The sequence below is a fragment of the Dipodomys merriami genome, unplaced genomic scaffold (genome assembly GCF_024711535.1).
Source record: "Dipodomys merriami isolate MVZ:Mamm:240054 unplaced genomic scaffold, mDipMer1.0.p SCAF_3, whole genome shotgun sequence".
NCBI classification, from domain to species: Eukaryota; Metazoa; Chordata; class Mammalia; order Rodentia; family Heteromyidae; genus Dipodomys; species Dipodomys merriami.
In genome coordinates, this window is record NW_027204492.1 from 84,786,320 (window position 1) to 84,804,589 (window position 18,270).

The 18,270-nt window shown below is 46.1% G+C and overlaps 1 protein-coding gene across 3 annotated transcripts in view; it reads left to right on the forward strand.

Annotated features, from left to right (window-relative positions):
• The window catches only part of Gripap1 (GRIP1 associated protein 1), a 35,754-nt gene extending 17,979 nt beyond the window's left edge, over positions 1 to 17,775 (forward strand). For all 3 annotated transcript variants that reach the window (XM_070040488.1, XM_070040489.1, XM_070040490.1), the window contains 13 exons: positions 415 to 549; positions 2,444 to 2,539; positions 2,774 to 2,986; positions 3,523 to 3,636; positions 6,786 to 6,863; positions 6,966 to 7,061; positions 7,184 to 7,240; positions 7,361 to 7,460; positions 12,151 to 12,281; positions 15,146 to 15,268; positions 15,402 to 15,495; positions 16,281 to 16,435; positions 17,183 to 17,775. In XM_070040488.1, the coding sequence (XP_069896589.1) occupies positions 415 to 549; positions 2,444 to 2,539; positions 2,774 to 2,986; positions 3,523 to 3,636; positions 6,786 to 6,863; positions 6,966 to 7,061; positions 7,184 to 7,240; positions 7,361 to 7,460; positions 12,151 to 12,281; positions 15,146 to 15,268; positions 15,402 to 15,495; positions 16,281 to 16,435; positions 17,183 to 17,275 (1,485 nt within the window). In that variant the 3' untranslated portion in view covers positions 17,276 to 17,775. The remainder of the gene's footprint in view (positions 1 to 414; positions 550 to 2,443; positions 2,540 to 2,773; positions 2,987 to 3,522; positions 3,637 to 6,785; positions 6,864 to 6,965; positions 7,062 to 7,183; positions 7,241 to 7,360; positions 7,461 to 12,150; positions 12,282 to 15,145; positions 15,269 to 15,401; positions 15,496 to 16,280; positions 16,436 to 17,182) is intronic.
• The last annotated feature ends 495 nt before the right edge of the window (positions 17,776 to 18,270 follow it).

Consider the following 18,270-nt stretch of genomic DNA (forward strand, 5'->3'; position numbering starts at 1 on the left):
CCAGATCAAGATATCAGCCATATTCAATACTGTAGGAGGTTCCCTTTACCCTTCCCATCTGTATTCCCTCAGGGATCACCATTATATTGATCTTTAGCAGCATAGATCTCATTTGTTTGTTCTTTAACTTATATGAATGTAATCAATGCTCTGTGCCTGTGGCTTCTTTCTGACACCTTTGTATTTGTGAAATTTGTCTGTATGAAACATGGTCTATTCTTCTATTACTGCGTAATATTCCATTGCATAGATATATGTCATTTTTACATTTCCTTCCCTGTTTTTCTGTTTGAAGTTTTCTCTCTCTACCTCTCTTCATAATTCTTTGTCTTTCTGAAACGGGGAAAATCATGTCCTCTGCCTAGGCCCTCGTGTCCTTTATACTCCATTGCCTATCACCACCACTTTCTCCAGATCCAAACAGCAAAAACACAGGAACTAAATATGCTCCGGGAACAGACCACTGGGCTGGCAGCTGAGTTACAGCAGCGACAGACTGAATACAAAGATCTCATGGGACAGAAAGATGACCTCAACTCCCAGCTCCAGGTAATACTTCTGGTTCTGGTCTGTCATGCAGTTCCTTAATATTGGCTCGGTGGAGTCCTTATGTAGGAAGACAGTAGAGGACCTAGACTCATGTGTGAATCTCTAACTTGCTAATTCCTGAATGTCCTCACTCAAATAGTTTCATGTCTGCAAGACTTACCCTCTTCAATAAGTTAGGGATATCCATTCTTTTTTTGTGAGGATGTATGAATGCCAGTACTGGGGCTTAAACTCTGGATCTGGGAATTGATCCTCGGCTTTTTCCCTCAAAGTTAATGCCCTACCACCTGAACCATAACTCCACTTAAGGCTTTTTGGTGGTTAATTGGAGATAGACTCTCATGTGCTTTTCCTGCCCGTGCTGGCTTCAAACCACAATGGTCAGATCTCAGCCTCCTGAGTACCTGGGATTACAGGCATGTACCACCCATAGGTGACTAGGATATCTATTCTAATTTCATAATATGAGTTGAATTTCTTTTACCCAGAACACTTCTGGCCAGAAGGGTTTCTGATTTTAGACTCCTTTTTTTCTTTTTTTTTTTTTTTGTCGGTCATGGGGCTTGAACTCAGGGCCTCGGAACTGTCCTGAGCCTCTTTGTGCTCCAGAATAGCACTCTACCACTTGAACCACAGCACCACTTCTGGCTTTTTCTGAGTAGTTTATTAGAGATGAGTCTCTCACCTGATTTATAAGAAATAGTTTTATTGCTAAAGATCATAGAGTTCATAAGCTATGTAGATTAAGATAATGATGACTATCATTGTGTTTGTGACTTTAGCTAAGTATAACTATGCCATAGGATTGTGAAATTTATATAGCCACTTGATCTCAAAGAAATATTTGGGGGGGGGCTGGGAAGGTGGCTCAGTGGTAGAACGCTTGCCTTGCATGACTGAGGCCCTGGGTTCGATTCCTCAGCACCACCACATAAGCAAAAAGAAAAAAGCCGGAAGTGGCGCTATGGCTTAAGTGGTAGAACACTAGCCTTGAGCTGAAGAGCTGAGGGACAGCACCCAGGCCCAGAGTTCAGGCCCCACGACTGGACCCTCCCCTCAAAAAAAAAGAAATATTTGGGGGGAAAAAAAGAGTCTCAGACTTTTCTGCCTGAGCTGAATTCAAACCACAATCCTCAGATCTCAGCCTCCTGAGGAGCTAGAATTACAGGTGTGAACCACTCCCAGCTCTGTCAGACTTTATCCCCAATTAACTACCAGGAAGCCAGAAGTTGGAGCTGTGGTTCAAGTGGTAGAGAACTCGCATTGAGCAAAAAAAAACTAAGGGATAGTGCCCAGGACCTAAGTTCAAGCCCTACTACACACACACCCACACCCACGCACCCACACACGCACGCACGCACGCACGCACGCGCGCGCGCACACACACACACACACACACACACACACACACACACATGAGAAACTGAGAAACAAATCAAGTGTTCTTAAATGAGAAGGAGAAGAAATGTCTTCTAGACTACTTCAACTACAAATTCTATTGCTAGGGAAGTAGGGGAGAATGAATACTAGGGAGCAATTAGCAGTGTCTGTCCTAGTATAATTGAGAATCATAACACTCACTTTTCTTTTTTGGGGGGGGCGGTCCGGTCATGGTGCCTGAACTCTGGGCCTGGGCGCTGTCCCTCAGCTCTTCAGCTCAAGGCTAGTGCTCCTACCACTTGAGCCACAGTGCCACTTCTGGCTTTTTTCTTTTGCTTATAGTGGTGCTGAGGAAACGAACCCAGGGCCTCATGCATGCAAGGCAAGCACTCTACCACTGAGCCACCTTCCCAGCCCCCATAACACCCACTTTTCTGATAGGGTCTATCAGAAGTGTCTTCATGACTGGTACCTACCTGAGACTCAAACTTATTTCCTTTCTTTCCTGCACTAGGAATCACTAAGAGCCAATAATCGGCTGCTGGAACAACTACAAGATATAGGACAGGAGAAGGAGCAATTGATCCAGGACCTCCAGGAGGCACGGAAGGTGAGGCACCATGGGGTGAGGGACTGGTCCAGCCTATGGAGATTTGTGCATCACATGTGTGCACATATGATAAGGCCAAATCTTGGGAGTAGGAAGTTAATGTAACCATTTCCATAAAGATGGCTGAGTGATTTAACCAGTTTGAAGAGGCCAGTTCCTTGGACATGAGGACACAGTGATGGGTCTTTTCTGGTGTTGGGGGAGGAAACTGAATGCCACTTTCCTGTTGCCCAGAGTGCTGAGAAGCGGAAGGCCATGCTGGATGAGCTAGCAATGGAGACGATGCAGGAAAAGTCTCAGCACAAGGAAGAGCTGGGTGCCATCCGATTACGTCATGAGAAGGAGGTGTTAGGAGTGCGTGCCCGCTATGAGCGTGAGCTCCGAGAGCTACATGAGGACAAGAAGCGGCAGGAGGAGGAGCTCCGTGGACAGATCCGGGAGGAAAAGGTTGGTGAGTGGGTTGGTGATGATGCCCTTCTCTGGTTTTTTTTCGGTCTCTGTCTATCCCAGGAGGAAAAGGTTGGTGGTTGTTTTGATGCCCTTCTCTCTGCTCTGTGTCTCTCCATCTACGTCTTTCTTTGTGTCTGTCTGTCTCTTTTGTGCCAGTACTATGGATAGCTTGAACTCAGGGCCTGGGCACTGTCTCTGTGCTTTTTTGGTCAGGGCTGGTGCTCCACCATTTGTGCCACAGCTCCACTTCTGTCTTTTTAAGTGGTTAATTGGAGATGAGACGCTTTCAGTCTTTCCTGCTTGGGCTGACTTCAAACCACAACCCTCAGATCTCAGTCTCCTAACTGAATAGCTAGGGTTATAAGTGTGAGCCACTGGCACCTGCCTATCTTTCTCTCTTTTTTTGGCAGTACTGAGGATTGAACTAAGTGCTCTACCACTTGAGTCCTAGCATCAACCCTCAATAGGCCAGGGCATATGTGAAGTACTCACTCTTCTGCCTGTCTAGCCTCTGAGAAGTTTGCCCTTTCTAGGCTCGAACCCGGGAGCTGGAAAACCTTCAGCAGATGGTAGAAGAACTTCAAGCTCAGGTACACTCAATGGATGGAGCCAAGGGCTGGTTTGAACGGCGTTTGAAGGAAGCTGAGGTAAGTGATGGTAGTTGGGAAAGACCAAAGGCTTCTTAGGGGCCCCCTTGCCGAAACAGGGGAGTGGGAGTGGTCATACCCTAGAATTTTCTCAGATATTCTGTACTTATAGGTATTCCCAACAGTCTCTCTGACTCAACAGTGTTCAAGGCACTGGTGGCTCACACCTGCATTTCTAGCTACTCAGGAGGCTAAGATCTGAGGATCGTGGTTCAAAGCCAACCCGGGCAGGCAAGTCCGTGAGACTCTTATCTCCAATTAACCACCAGAAAACTGGAAGTGGTGCTGTGGCCCAAGTGGTAGAGTGCTCACCTTGAGCTAAAGAGCTGAGGGACAGCACCGAGGCCCAGAGTTCAAGCCCCATGATAGACAAAAGGAAAAAAAGAAGCTGTAAGTGGAGCTGTAGCTTAAGTGGTAGAGAGCTAGCCTTGAGCAAAAAGCTCAGGGACAGCACCCAAACTCTGAGTTTGAGCCCCAGAACTGACGCCAAACAAAACAAAACAAAAACCCTAGTGCTCCTCTGGAGAGGACCAGGGGAACTAGGGAAGAATGTCAGGTGGACAGGGCTTCTCCCAATCTATGTGCAGATTTGAAAAGGCACCTCTTCCTCCTGAGAGGAAATTTTTTTTGGGGGGGTCCGGTCGTGGGGCCTGAACTCTGGGCCTGGGCACTGTCCCTCAGCTCTTCAGCTCAAGGCTAGCGCTCTACCACTTGAGCCACAGCGCCACTTCCGGCTTTTTTCTTTTTTTGGTTATGTGGTGCTGAGGGCCTCATGCATACAAGGCAAACGCTCTACCACTGAGCCACCTTCCCAGCCCTTGAGAGGAAATTATTGTGATGCACTGGTTTTATTTGAATTAAGAACCTTTATTGTCATTTTTTGGAAACCTTATGACAGTGGCTAAGAGGCAGTGTCATAGGGGGCCTTGGGCATGGCTCAAGTGATAAGAGTACCTGCCCAGCAAGTGCAGGGCCCTAAGTTCAAGTCCAAGTTCTACCAAAGAGACAGACAGCCAGATGCTGGTGGCTCATGCATGTAATCTTAGCTACTCAAGGAGACTGAGACCAGAGGATCACATTTCAAAGTCAACCTGGGCAGGAATGCTTGTGGACCAACATTCCTGTGGACATGGAACTGTGGCTCAACGGTAGAGTGCTAGCGTTAAGCACAAAAGCTCAGGGACAGTTCCCAGGCCCTAAGTTCAATCCCCAAAACTGGTACCAAAAGACAGAGAGACAGGGAAAGAAGGGGGAAGAGGGGAGAGGATAAAAGCAATTCATTTAGCAGTAAAGAGCAGAGACTAAAGCTGGTTGTTTTTCCCTGGGTTTAAATCCTGGCTAGGCCACTTTGTTGTGTGATCTTAGGCCAGTTGTCTGACTTGAGGGACAGCACCCAGGCCCTGTGACCCTTTTTCATCTTTGGTTGAAAGATGGCAGACTGCATTCTTGGCCTACATGAGGCATTTTTGCTATTGGGTTCAATCCCCAGTAGGAAAAAATATCCTACTATCTATTATGGGACAGTTATAGAAAATGAATTAATATATGTAAAGCCCTTCATTCCTGGCATGTAAGTGTGTGTTACATTTTGTTAAATAAAAGAAAATATAAGCCAGGCACTGGTGGCTCATACCTGTAATCCTAGTTACTCAGGAGGCTGAGATCTGAGGATTGTGATTCAAAGCCAACCCAGGCAGGAAAGTTTGTGAGACTCTTAGCTCCAATAAACTATTCAAAAAAAGCTGGAAGTGGTACTGTGGCTCAAGTGGTACAACAATAGCCTGGAGCAAAAAGCAGCTCAAGGACAGCGCCCAGGCCCAGAGTTCAAGCCCCAAAGCCAGCAAAAAGAAAAAAAAAAAAAAGAAGAAACTGTAAATGCAAAGCCAGATCTATTCTGTGAATAGTATAGTCTTACAATTCTATGGACTTCTGCCTAAGAGCGTGTGTTTACTATAAGAAGATATGTCAGCTGTGGTAGTGTATGCCTGTAATCTCAGCATTCTAGAGGCTGAAGTAAGAGGATTGAGAATTTGAAGTCAGTCTGGGAAGCCTTGTGAGACCCTATTTGAAAAAAAAAAATAGGGCTGGCAGCATCCATGAATAGAGAATCAACATCCAAAATACTCCAGACTTCTTGAAACTTTGAATACTAGTGTGATGCTGCAAGTTGAATATTCTACACCTGAGCCCATGTGATGAACTAAAAAACCTGTCAGGTTATGTGTATATGGTGTATATGAAACACAAAGGAATTCTGTGTTTAAAACTAGATTCTATTGCCAAGATATTTCTTTTTATATATACAATATTTAAAAAATAGGGCTGGAAGTGTGGTCCAAACAATAGAATTATTGCCTAGCAAGTCCAAGGCCCTGAGTTCAAACCCTAGTACTGCTAATAAATAAATAATTTTTTTTTTTTTTGCCAGTCATGGAACTTGATCTCAGGGCCTGGGCGCTGTCCCTGAGTCTTTCTCTAGGATCTGGGAAGGTGGCTCAGTGGTAGAGCGCTTGCCTTGCATGCCTGAGGTCCTGGGTTCGATTCCTCAGTACCCAATAAGCAAAAAGAAAAAAGCCAGAAGTGGCGCTATGGCTCAAGTGATAGAGTGCTAGCCTTGAGCTGAAGAGCTGAGGGACAGCGCCCAGGCCCAGAGTTCAGGCCCCATGACCGGACCCAAAAAAAAAAAAAAAAGACTAACACTCTACCACTTGAGCCACAGCACCAGTTCTTTTTCTGTTTATATGGTATGGAGGAATCAAACTGAGGGCTACATGCATACGGCAAGCACTCTACCACTAAACCACATTCCTAGCCAAGTTTATTTTCTTGTGTGCTCATAATTCAGAGCCTCGTACTTAGCCTTTTCATTCAAAGCTAGCACAGTACCATTTAAGCCGCACCTCTACTTCTGGCTTTTTGCTTGTTAATTGGAGGTCTCTCAGCTTTCTTGCTCAAGTTGGCTTTGAATCTTGGTCTTTAGGTGTCAGCATCCTGAGTAGCTAGGATTACAATGTGAGCCACTAGCACCCAGCTAAAAAAGTCTTTTTTGTATATCTCCATGAGTCCTACTGAAGTCTACACACCCATAACTGGGCATGCCGTGTTCTAGTGGGGGTGGGGCATGCCTAGACTTGGAACTTGTCTTTTAGGAATCCTTGCAGGAGCAGCAGCAGGAACAAGAGGAAGCTCTGAAGCAGTGCCAGGAGCAGCATGCTGCTGAGTTGAAGGTGCCTCTCACTTGATGTTCTTTCTGGTCTGGGTACTGACAAGCAGTATTATGGACACACAGGTTTTTCCACCTGTGGCCTGAGTTGCTGTTTACTTTATAGGATAAGGAGGAGGAGCTACAAGGTGTGCGGGACCAGCTCCAGCAGGCCCAGGAGGAGAGAGATGACCATGTGAAGACCATCAACAGCCTGAAGCAGGTCTGTGGTCTCGGCGTGGCTCCAAGAGGAGGCCTGGGTCTCAGCCTGCAGTCTGGGACAGGAAGAGGGTAAACTATAGGTAGTTTGTGGTCATCTGCCAGCTGTATACTCTTTAACTATAGGAGGTGAAAGACACAGTGGACGGACAGCGGATCCTGGAGAAGAAGGGCAGTGCTGCAGTAAGCTGGGAGGGTGCCCAAACATAGCCCCTTCCTAGCTTGTGCCCCCTACATCCCTGTGGGTTTCTTGGGCCTCAGTCCTCATATTTTGTCTTTTCCCCTTTCACCTTTCCCCAATAGCTCAAGGATCTCAAGCGGCAGTTACACCTGGAGCGGAAACGGGCTGACAAGCTGCAGGAGAGGCTGCAGGACATCCTCACCAACAGCAAGAGCCGCTCAGGTGAGGAAGGAGGACAGGCCCAGCAGGCATGCTGTGTGGCCTTTGGCCCTGCTTTCTGATTTTCTCTGTCCCTTTTGAGCTATCCCTCTTTTTTTGGGGGGGGGCATCCAGTTGTGGGGCCTGAACTCTGGGCCTGGGCACTGTCCCTCAGCTCTTCAGCTCAAGGCTAGCACTCTACCACTTGGGTCACAGTGCCACTTCCAGCTTTTTTCTTTTTGCTTATGTGGTGCTGAGGAATTGAACCCAGGGCCTCAGGCATGCAAGGCAAGCACTCTACCACTGAGCCACCTTCCCAGCCCCTTGAGCTATATCTCTTGTCTGTTCTCTGTCACCTATCCTTTTCTTTCTCTGCATTTTCTTTTTATGCCTGTCTCCTTTTTACTGTCCTTTTTTTTTTTTTTCTCTTTTTGTTGATACTGGGGCGTGAACTCAGGAACAGGGCACTTTCCTGAAGCTTTTTGTTGTTGTTGGTTGTGAGGCTTGAACTCTGGGCATGGGTGCTGTCCCTGAGCTCTTCAGCTCAAGGCTAGCACAATAGCACTTGAACCACCCACCACTTCCGGTTTTCTGGTGGTTAATTGGAGATAAGAATCTCACAGACTTTCCTGCTCAGGCTGGCTTTGAACCACTATCCTCAGATCACAGCCTCTTGAGTAGGTAGAATTACAGGCATGAGCCACTGGCACCCAGCATCTTGAAGCTTTTTTACTAAAGGTTGGCACTCTAGCACTTGAGCTACAGTTCCACTTCTGGCTTTTTGGTGGTTAATTGGAAAGAAGAGTCTCACAGACTTTCTTGTTTGGAATGGCTTTGAGCATTAATCTTCAGATCTCAGCCTCCTGAATAGCCAGGAATATAGGAGTTGACTGAGCCATTAGTGTCCTGCTACTGTTCTCTTTTCTTTGTTCCTGTCTTTCTGTGCCTCTCTGTCTCATTTTGCTCTATATTCTCTGTGTATACAATTATCTCCCTGCATTCTTTCTCTAGATCTTTCCTTTTCTCCTCCCCACCTTTTCAATCTCTGACCTTTTATTTCTTTTTCTCTCTGTGTCTATCTTCTCTCTTCTGACTTTTGCTTATGTCTCTGTCACCTCACATACACACTCCCACATTTAGTGTTTCTAAATCTGTCATGTCCATTCTCATTGTATAAATCCCCACCCAGAAAGTCTAAGGGTCACCAATACAAAATTCCCCAAGCCACTACTCTTCAGGAACTCCCAATGAAGCAAGAGATTTCCACACAAACAGCAACATCACACCATTTTCATTGCATAACAAAGCCATTCCATGTTAGTTCTGCCACTTAAGGCAGAAGACATTTACATAGACACAGCTAGACCATCTTCCATCTTGTTTAGTTGCTGAAGATCCCTTGGGGGTGTGGTGTCAACGTACTCTCCATCAAAAACCAGCCAGAAAGATAAGCTTTCTGTTTTCAGTTTCACATGTAGGGAGGGGGGGGCGGGTTGGAAAAAGGGCTTTGGAGCTGTCCTGAGTTTCTTTTTTTTTTATTGTGAAAATACTGTACAGAGGGGTTACAATTACATGGGCAAGATAATGAGTACATTTCTTATTATCCTGAGTTTCTTTTTTGGCTTAAGACTAATGCTCTACCACTTGAGCTCTACCACAATGCTACTTCTGACTTTTTTCTCTTTTTTGGTCATGGGGCTTGAATTCAGGGCCTGGGTGCTATTCCTGAGCTTTAAAAAAATTGTTGGTCGTGGGGCATGAACCCTGGGCCTGGGCGCTGTCCCTCAGCTCTTCAGTTCAAGACAAGCACTCTACTACTTGAACCACAGCCCCACTTCCAGTTTTCTGGTGGTTAATTGAAGAGTCTCACGGACTTTCTTTCCAGGCTGGCTTTGAACCACAATCATCAGATTGCAGCCTTCTGAGTAGCTAGAATTACAGGTTTGAGCCATTGACGCTGGGATACTTCTGGCTTTTTGGTAGTTAATTGAAAATAACAGTCTCATGGACTTTTATTTTTTTTGGTCAGTTGTGAGGCCTGAACTCTGGGCCTGGGCACTGTCCCTCAGCTCTTCAGCTCAATGCTAGCACTCTACCACTTGAGCCACAGCACCACTCATGGCTTTTTCTGCCTTTGTGGTGCTGAGGAATCAAACCCAGGGCTTCATACATGCAAGGCAAGCACGCTACCACTGAGCCACCTTCCCAGCCCCAGTCTCATGGACTTTTATTCCCCAGGCTGGCTTTGAACTGTGATCTTCAGATCTCAACCTCCTTAGTAGTTAGGAATATAGGCATAAGACACTGGCACCTGGCTTCTGTTTTTGAATTTATTTTATTTTATTTTATTTTATTGTCGGTTATGGTGCTTGAACTCTGGGCCTGGGTGCTGTCCCTGAACTCTTCAGCTCAAGGCAAGCACTCTACCACTTAAGCCATAGCACCACTTCTGGTATTCTGGTGGTTAATTGGAGATTAGGGTTTCAAGGGTTTTTCTGCACAGGCTGTCTTTAAACTGTGATCCTCAGATCTCAGCCTCTAGAGTAGCTAGGATTACAGGCATGAGCCACTGGTGCCTGTTTTTGGATTCCTTTGTTTGTTTTTGTATTTTTGGTCAGTTGTGAGGCTTAGACTCAGGGCTAAGGTGCTGTCCTTGAGTTTTGTTTTTTTTTTTTTTTGCTCAAGACTAGTGCTCTACTACTTTGAGCCACAGCGCCATTTCCAGTTTTCTGATGGTTATTTGTAGATAAGGGTCTCACAGACTTTCCTGCTCAGGCTGGCTTTGAGCCGTGATCCTTAGAACTCAGCATCCTGAGTCCCTAGAATTATAGGCATGAGCCACCTATGTCTAACCTGTTTTTGTTTTTTTGTTTGTTTGTTTGTTTTAAGATGAAGTCTTGATATGTTGCCCAGGCTGGCTTTGAATTCCTGGGCGTAAGCAATCTTACTGCAGGTGTGTGCCACCAGGCACAACCAAGTGCCTATGTTATGTGACATGGCTAAACAGACATCTCTCTTACCCAATCAATGTTTTGCTGAGGCCCTCAGTCCCCAGAGATAATCTGTCTTTATGATAGAAGAGTTTTGTTTCTGTTTTTTGTTTCATATTAATGGAAAAGCATGGGATAGATTAGAATTGTAAATCATACATTTCCCTACCTGTTAGAATTGAGGTCTCAGTGTATGGCTACAAGTCTGACACCATCTTTTCTGTGACTCTGCTCTAACCATGTCTTTCTGTGGGGTCTCCATCATCTTGCTCTGGCTTCCTATCTCTGGGGTTTTCCCTGCATGTGGTTGTGCATATGCCCCTAAGACCTCTAGCTATCTGTCCCCCTTCCCTCTCCTCCCCTCCCCTCCCCTCCCTCTTTTCTTTTCTTTCTTTTTTTCTTTTCTCTCTCTTTCTTTTGCTGGTCTTGGGACTTGAACTCTGTGCATAGGTGCTGTCACTGAGCTCTTTCTGCTCCTTCTGCTCTCCCACTTGAACCACAGCACCATTTCTTGCTTTTTCTTTTCTTTTTTTGGTTGGTTGTGGGGCTTGAACTCTGGGCCTGGGCACTCACTGCCCCTGAGCTCTTCAGCTCAAGGCAAGTGCTCTATCATTTGAGCCACAGCACCACTTCCGGTTTTCTGGTGGTTGATTGGAGATAAGAGTCTCATGAACTTTCCTGAATGCCCTGGCTTTGAACTGTGATCCTCAGATCTCAGGCTCCTGAGTAGCTAGGACTACAGGCATGAGCCACTAGTGCCCAGCATTTGTTCCCATTTCTGAATGTTTAGGACACTTGTGGTTCATTTATCACCTCATTGTCCTCTTTCATTGTGTATGTTCCAGTACTGTGACTTCAACTGAGGACCTTGAGCTGTTCTTTGGCTATTTTTTTTTGTCAGTTATGGGGCTTGACCTCTTGGCCTGAGCGCTGTCCCTCAGCTCTTCAGCTCAAGGCAAGTGTTCTACCACTTGAGCCACAGTGCCACTTCTGGTTTTCTGAGTAGTTTATTGGAGATAAGAGTCTCACAGAGTTTCCTGCATGGGCTGGCTTTAAACCATGATCCTCAGATCTCAGCTCCTGAGTAGCTAGGATTACAGGTGTGAGCTACTGACTCCCAGCTTGTCCTTTAGCTTTATCACTCAAAGCTGGCACTCTACCACTTGAGCCAGAACCCTAATTACACCTTTTTTCTTTGTTTTGTCAGTTGTGGGGCTTGAACTCTGGGCCTGGGCCCTGTCTCTGAGCTCTTCAGTTGAAGAAGAGTAGTGTACCACTTGAGCCACAGCACCACTTCCAGTTTTCTGATGGTCAACTGGAGATAAGAGTCGCACAGACTTTCCTTGCCCAGGCTGGCTTTGAACTGCCATTCTCAGATCTCAGCCTCCTGAGTAGCCAGGATTACAAGTATGAGCCATCAGCACAGGGCTCTCATTCTGCTTTTTTGATGGTTGATTGGAAATGGGTTTCATGGACTTTACTGCCTGGGCTGGCTGAACTGCTATCCTCACATCTCAGCCTCCTGAGTAGCTAGGATTACAGGCGTAAGCCACCAGTGCCTGGCTTCTTTTTTCAATTTCTGCCTTGTTATCTTTCCCCATGCTGGAGTGTGTCTCTTTGCCTCTATTTATTGCTGTCAAATGTATTTCTGCCTCTTCTTGCTTGTCACTGCTCTGGTGCCCAGAGGGTTTGGGACTCAGATTTCTTTTCTCTTTATTGTTCAGGCCTCGAGGAGCTAGTTCTCTCTGAGATGAACTCACCAAGCCGGACTCAAACAGGGGACAGCAGTAGCATCTCCTCCTTCAGCTACCGGGAGATCTTGCGAGAGAAGGAGAGCTCTGCCGCTCCAGCCAGGGTAACTGCCAAGGATGAGCCTGTAGCCTCAACTTCTCCTCACCCAAAAGCTAGGCTATTCCTACTTTTCCCTTAACTGAAGACATCTATATGAACCTTCCCATAGTCTCTACTTTCCTTATTCTTTTTCTTGTATTTGGGTATTGAAGATCAAACCTAGGACTTCACACATAATCATGTGCCCAACACATGCTTTATCACTGATACACCTGTGCACAAGCATTTTTTTTCTAGTCCTGGGGTTTGAACTCAGGGCCTGGGTTGCTGTCTCTGAGCATCTTTTGCCCAAGGCTAGCACTCTACCACTTGGGCCACAGTGCTACTTCCAGCTTTTTCTGAGTAGTTTATTAGAGATAAGAGTCTGATGGACTTTCCTGCCCAGACTGGCTTTGAACCAGGATCATAAGCTCTCAGCCTCTGGAGTAGCTAGGATTACAGGCATGAGAGACCATTGCCCAGCTAGCACAAGCATTTTTTGTCAACTCAAGCTCATCAACTTGGGTTTATATTGCTGCATGCGGACAGGCCACTCATTCTCATTGTAAAACAAGTCCCTTTTCCCATCTTACTCATTATTATTACCATCTATCACATTATCGTCCCTATTAGTAACGTTTTTTTGAAATAATGCTTTTTTATTCTATGTGTATATATTATAGGAATTGAAAAAACCTCGAATTTAGAAATTTAAATGTAAAAAAAATCCCATCTTGGTTGGGCACCTGTGGCTCACACCTGTAATCCTAGCTGCTCAAGAGGCTGAGATCTGAGGATTACAGTTCAAAGCCAGCCTGGGCAAGAAAAGTCCGTGTGACTTTTATCTCTAATTAACCACCAGAAAATGGGAAGTGGTGCTGTGGCTCAAGTGGTAGAGCACTAATCTTGAGCTGGAGAGCTCAAGGACAGGGCCCAGGCCCAGAGTTCAAGCCCTACAACTGACAAGAAAATCCCATCTTCATCTAGAATTACTATTATAATTTTTTTATGATACCAAGGTTGAACTCAGGGCCTCACACTCACTAGGCTCACTAGCAAGCGCTCATGCCTAGTGCTCTACAACTTGAGCCACACTTCCAACCTGACATTTGGCTGGCTAGTTAGAGATGATGTCTCATCACATTTTCCACCCTGGCTGGCTTCAAACCACGATCCTCAGATCTCAGCCTCCTTAGTAACTAGGCTTACAGGGGTGCCCAGCCTAACTACACTATTATTAATTCTGTTTTTTTTTTTGGGGGGGGTTTCCGGTCATTGGGCCTGAACTCTGGGCTTGGGCACTGTCCCTCAGCTCTTCAGCTCAAGACTAGCGCTCTACCACTTGAGCCACAGCGCCACTTCCGGCTTTTTTCTTTTTTCTTATGTGGTGCTGAGGAATCGAACCCAGGGCCTCGAGCATGCAAGGCAAGCGCTCTACCACTGAACCTCCTTCCCAGCCCTCTATTATTAATTCTTAGTTCACATTGGGCACAGTGGCACATGCCTGTAATCGAAGCTACGTAGGAGGCAGGAGGACTGCTTAAGCCCAGGAGGTTGGGGGCCAACCTAGCAACATAGTAAGATCTTATCTAAAAAAAATCCAAGTGCTGGTGACTCAAGCCTATAATCATAACTATTTAGAAGGCTGAGATCTAAGGACCATGATTTCAGCCAGCTCAGACAGGAAAATCTTTGAGACTCTTATCTCCAATTAGCCACCACATAGCTGAAAGTGTGGTTTGTTAGAGCTGTAGCCACCCAAAGACTGGCATGCAGGTGCATGCACATGCGTGCACACACATACACACACACCCACAATTCCAATTTATATCCTTCCAATTTTCTCTATTTTAAACCCAAGTGAGATAAAGCGTATCATGTTTATGTTCAGGTGATCTCTCTACCTTGGTATCTTCCTAATGTAGTTAAATTTTTATTTCATCTATTACTTTGACCTTAATAGGATTTCTATAACTGACCCCCAAACAGCCTTTATTATACAACTAATATTCAAAGCATATATTGTTTGTGGTAGTTTTTTTTTTCCTTTTTTGGTTGGTCATGGGGCCTGAACTCGGCCTAGGTTCTGTCCCTGAGCTCTTCAGCTCAAGGCTAGCACTCTACCAATTGAGCCATAGCTCCACTTCCAGCTTTCTCTGCTATGTAGTGCTGAGGAATTGAACCCAGGGCATCATGCATTCAAGGCAAGCACTCTACCACTGAGCCACCTTCCCAGCCCTTGTGGTAGTTTTTTGTCTCTTAAGTTGCTTTAGTTTAGTGCGGTCACTTTTTTTTTCTTTTAACACTAGTGTGTAGAAGAGACCTTTCCTGTTGGTCTGTAGGAAATGTCCTTACTTTTAGATTTTTTTTTCTGGTCCTGGGGCTTCAATTCTGTCTGAGTCTGGGTGCTGTCCCTGAGCTTTTGTGCTCAAGGCTAGCCCTCTATCACTTGAGCCATAGCTGCACTTCCAGCTCTTTTAGTAGTTTTAGTAGAGATATGTCTCACAGATTTCACTGCTTGGGCTGGCTTCGAATGGCAATCCACAGTCTCAGCCTCTTGAGTAGCCAGGATTGCAGGCATGAGCCACTGGTGCCTGGCTAGATTTTTTTTCTTCTAACTTCCTATTGGTGCCATTTAGTTTGTTCTGCTCTTACCTTCATTTCCTGTCTACTGGATCATCCATCTCTCATCCAGGCTCTGATGCAGTGATTATACTGTCTACTCCACCCTTCCTGCCTTTAGGCCAAGAGGAGTGAGTCTTTGAGAGTTCCAGTACTGGTCTCCAGCCCTAACCATAGGGCCCATGATTGCCTACCACCTCTAACCTCTGACTCAAGTCTAGCATAGGCCATGCTGAACCTGACCTGGTTTTTCCTCTTTCTTTGTAGTCCTTATCCAGCAGCCCTCAGGCCCAACCCCCTCGGCCAGCAGAGCTATCAGATGAAGAAGTAGCTGAACTCTTTCAGCGGTTGGCTGAAACACAACAGGAGAAATGGATGCTGGAGGAGAAGGTACTATCTTCTTGCTTAGGCCACTTGAAATGCTCTGGGGATGCTCAGTGAGAAGGGGTTAGGGCTGGGTCTCCTCATCTTATGAGTGAACTATGTAGTTGAGAGACCTGAAATGGGCTGAGCCATCTTGCAGGTTAAACATCTAGAAGTGAGCAGTGCCTCGATGGCAGAGGACCTTTGCCGGAAGAGTGCCATCATTGAGACCTACGTCATGGACAGCCGGATTGGTCAGTATCCCCTTCTCAGTCCAGCCTTTACCTGACCTCCTTCCATTGATCTATGCTGTAACTTCTCTTTTCTTGGAACTGACAAGACCATAACCATGGTATGGGGGGGAGTAGGGAAGCTTTGTGCATTTATCTTGCCTCCTCTTTTATCTCCAGGTCCCTGTCATCTCCATTCCCTGTTCTCTAGTGGGTTTCTTTGGCCTTCTTCGTCTTTTTTCCCTATGTCTATCTTGTCTGTCTCTTTTCCTCTCTGCTTTCTCCTGTTTTTCTTTTTCCTGTGTTACTTTTTTCTGTCCCCTTTCATCTTGTCTCACTAGCTCTTTTGTTATGTGTCCATAAATTTTCATTTTCTGTACCTTATCCCTCTTTTGTATGCCATAATTGGGGCTTGAACTCAGGACCTGGGCATTGAGTTTCTGTTGCTCAGGGCTCATGCTCTACTACCTGAGCCACAGTTCCACTTCCAGCTTTTTGGTAGTTTATTAGAGATGTAAGTCTCATGGACTTTCCTGCCTGGGTGGACTTTGAACTTTGATCTTCAAATCTCAGCCTCCTAAGTAAGTAGCTAGGATTACAGGCATGAGCCACCAGCACCAGGGCACATGACTAGTAAGTGATAGCTGTGTTTCTCACATTGAAGCTTGTGTCCTCCTACATAACATGGCTGCTCTCCCTCCCTTCTTGCCTGTACTTTGTTTCCTTCTTTCCTCCTCTGGCTCTGCCCACTCTCTTGGCTCTCCTTTGACTCTGCCAAGAGAGTGGTACTCAGCCTGGGAACCTTGCAGATGTGTCTGTGGCAGCAGGCCACACAGACCGAAGTGGGCTGGGCAGTGTCCTAAGAGACCTAGTGAAGCCAGGCGATGAGAACCTTCGAGAGATGAACAAAAAGCTACAGAACATGCTAGAAGAGCAGCTTACCAAGAATATGCATTTGCACAAGGTGAGTGTGGCCTCCCTGCTCACCATATCCATACAGCCTCCTATCTCCTCAGCTACTCTTTCCCTGGGTCAATTCAGCCATCATCCTACCCATTTATCCATCACCCTTACATGCTCTCATCTTCTATCCTTCAGTCAACATAGCAGCTTAGTCCTTTACTCTTCCCTCTACTCCTCCATGCACCGAATCATTCATTCATACACCCATTCACCCAACCACTTACCCCTTTGGGTATCTACCATACTGTACTTCCACCTATTTACCAGCCCACCATTTTTCCTTATCTACTCATGAAGCACCCTTTGTCTTACCTTTCACATACCTACTCAATGACCTAACCGTTATCCTCAGCACAATCTCCTAGTATACCTATTTGCCTGCTACACATTCCCAATGTGTCCATTCATATGTCCATTTGTCCCCACCAAATATTTCCCCATCTCTGGGGCAGTCAGACTCAGATCCTGCTTTGGACAAGCAAGCTCATATTTGTTAAGAGAGGTAATGAGGGTGACAGTTGTATCCTATAGCAGTAACAGGCTACAGCAGATGACCTACCTCATCCTCTTAGTTCCAGAAATCCCCTACCCATCTAGTCCAGCCCTCTAGGACACTTTAAGCTTCTCCAGGCACCTTCCCACACCAGGCCAAGACACTGCTAGGGAATCATAGATGGCACTCCAGGTTTGGTAGGTGGAATAACCCCTGCTTACTGCTTTGGCTCTTGATTGCTCGTTTGTTTCTTAGGACATGGAAGTTCTGTCCCAGGAAATTGTGCGTCTCAGCAAGGAGTGTGTAGGGTCTCCTGACCCAGACCTACAGCCCGGAGAAGCCAGCTAAAGATCTGCAGACTGCAACTACTCCTTCCCCTTCCCAGCCCCCAGGATGCCTTTCCCTTGGGCTGTGGTGGGAAAATGAAGGCTGGCATCTAGTAGTTTGGGAGACTGAACATTAAAGGGGCAAAGGCCTATGGCTGGTGTTAATACCTGTCTTAGGGCAAAGGCCCCTAGGGAGTAGGGGTAGGGAAGGGTCCCAAGGGAAGGGCAGAGAATTCTCCTTCTTAGCCCTAGTCCAGGGGCTTCTGCCTTCATCTCTGCATGAGCTCTCCCTCCCAGAGAACAACTCTTTTTTTTAAATTATTTTATTTTATTTTTTAATTTATGTTTGAAAGCCTGGCTACTCTACATTTGGGAATGGGGATGTTGGGTGGGGATGCGGTCCATGTTCAGCATTCTAGCAATATGTGTGTGCGTGTGTGTATGTATGTGTGCTCGCGCGCGCGCGTGTGTAAAGGCTGTGCAGCCAAAATACCATCTGGCCAGACGGGCCCACCCACTGAATGTCTGGTCTCATTCTTTTCAATCAAGAGGGATGTGCTGGGAATGTGAAGGTCACTCCAATGGAATGGGGAGGGAAGTCTGCAACTTCCTCCACCTCACCTTACCTCACCTGCCTCCTGACCAACCTCTCAAACTGAAACAGAATGATCTTTGGATATGTGGGTGGGTGGGTGTGTATGGTGTAGATGAGTGGACATATGGCAGGATGGATAAGTGGTTGGGTGGACTAATGGATAAATATAAGTGGGAAGATGCAAGGATAGATGATGGATACATTGAAAAATAAATGGATGGGTAGGCGACTGGATATATAAATGGGAAGACATCAGTAAGTGGATAGAAAATGGATAAGTGAAGATGTAAATGGACAGAGAAATGGGAAGGTGCATGAATGGGTAGATAAGTGGATGGGTTTACAGGCAGGTGGGGAGTAAATTGGTATGTAAAGGGATGGATGAGCTAGTGAATGGAGAAGAATAAAGTGGGTACATAAAT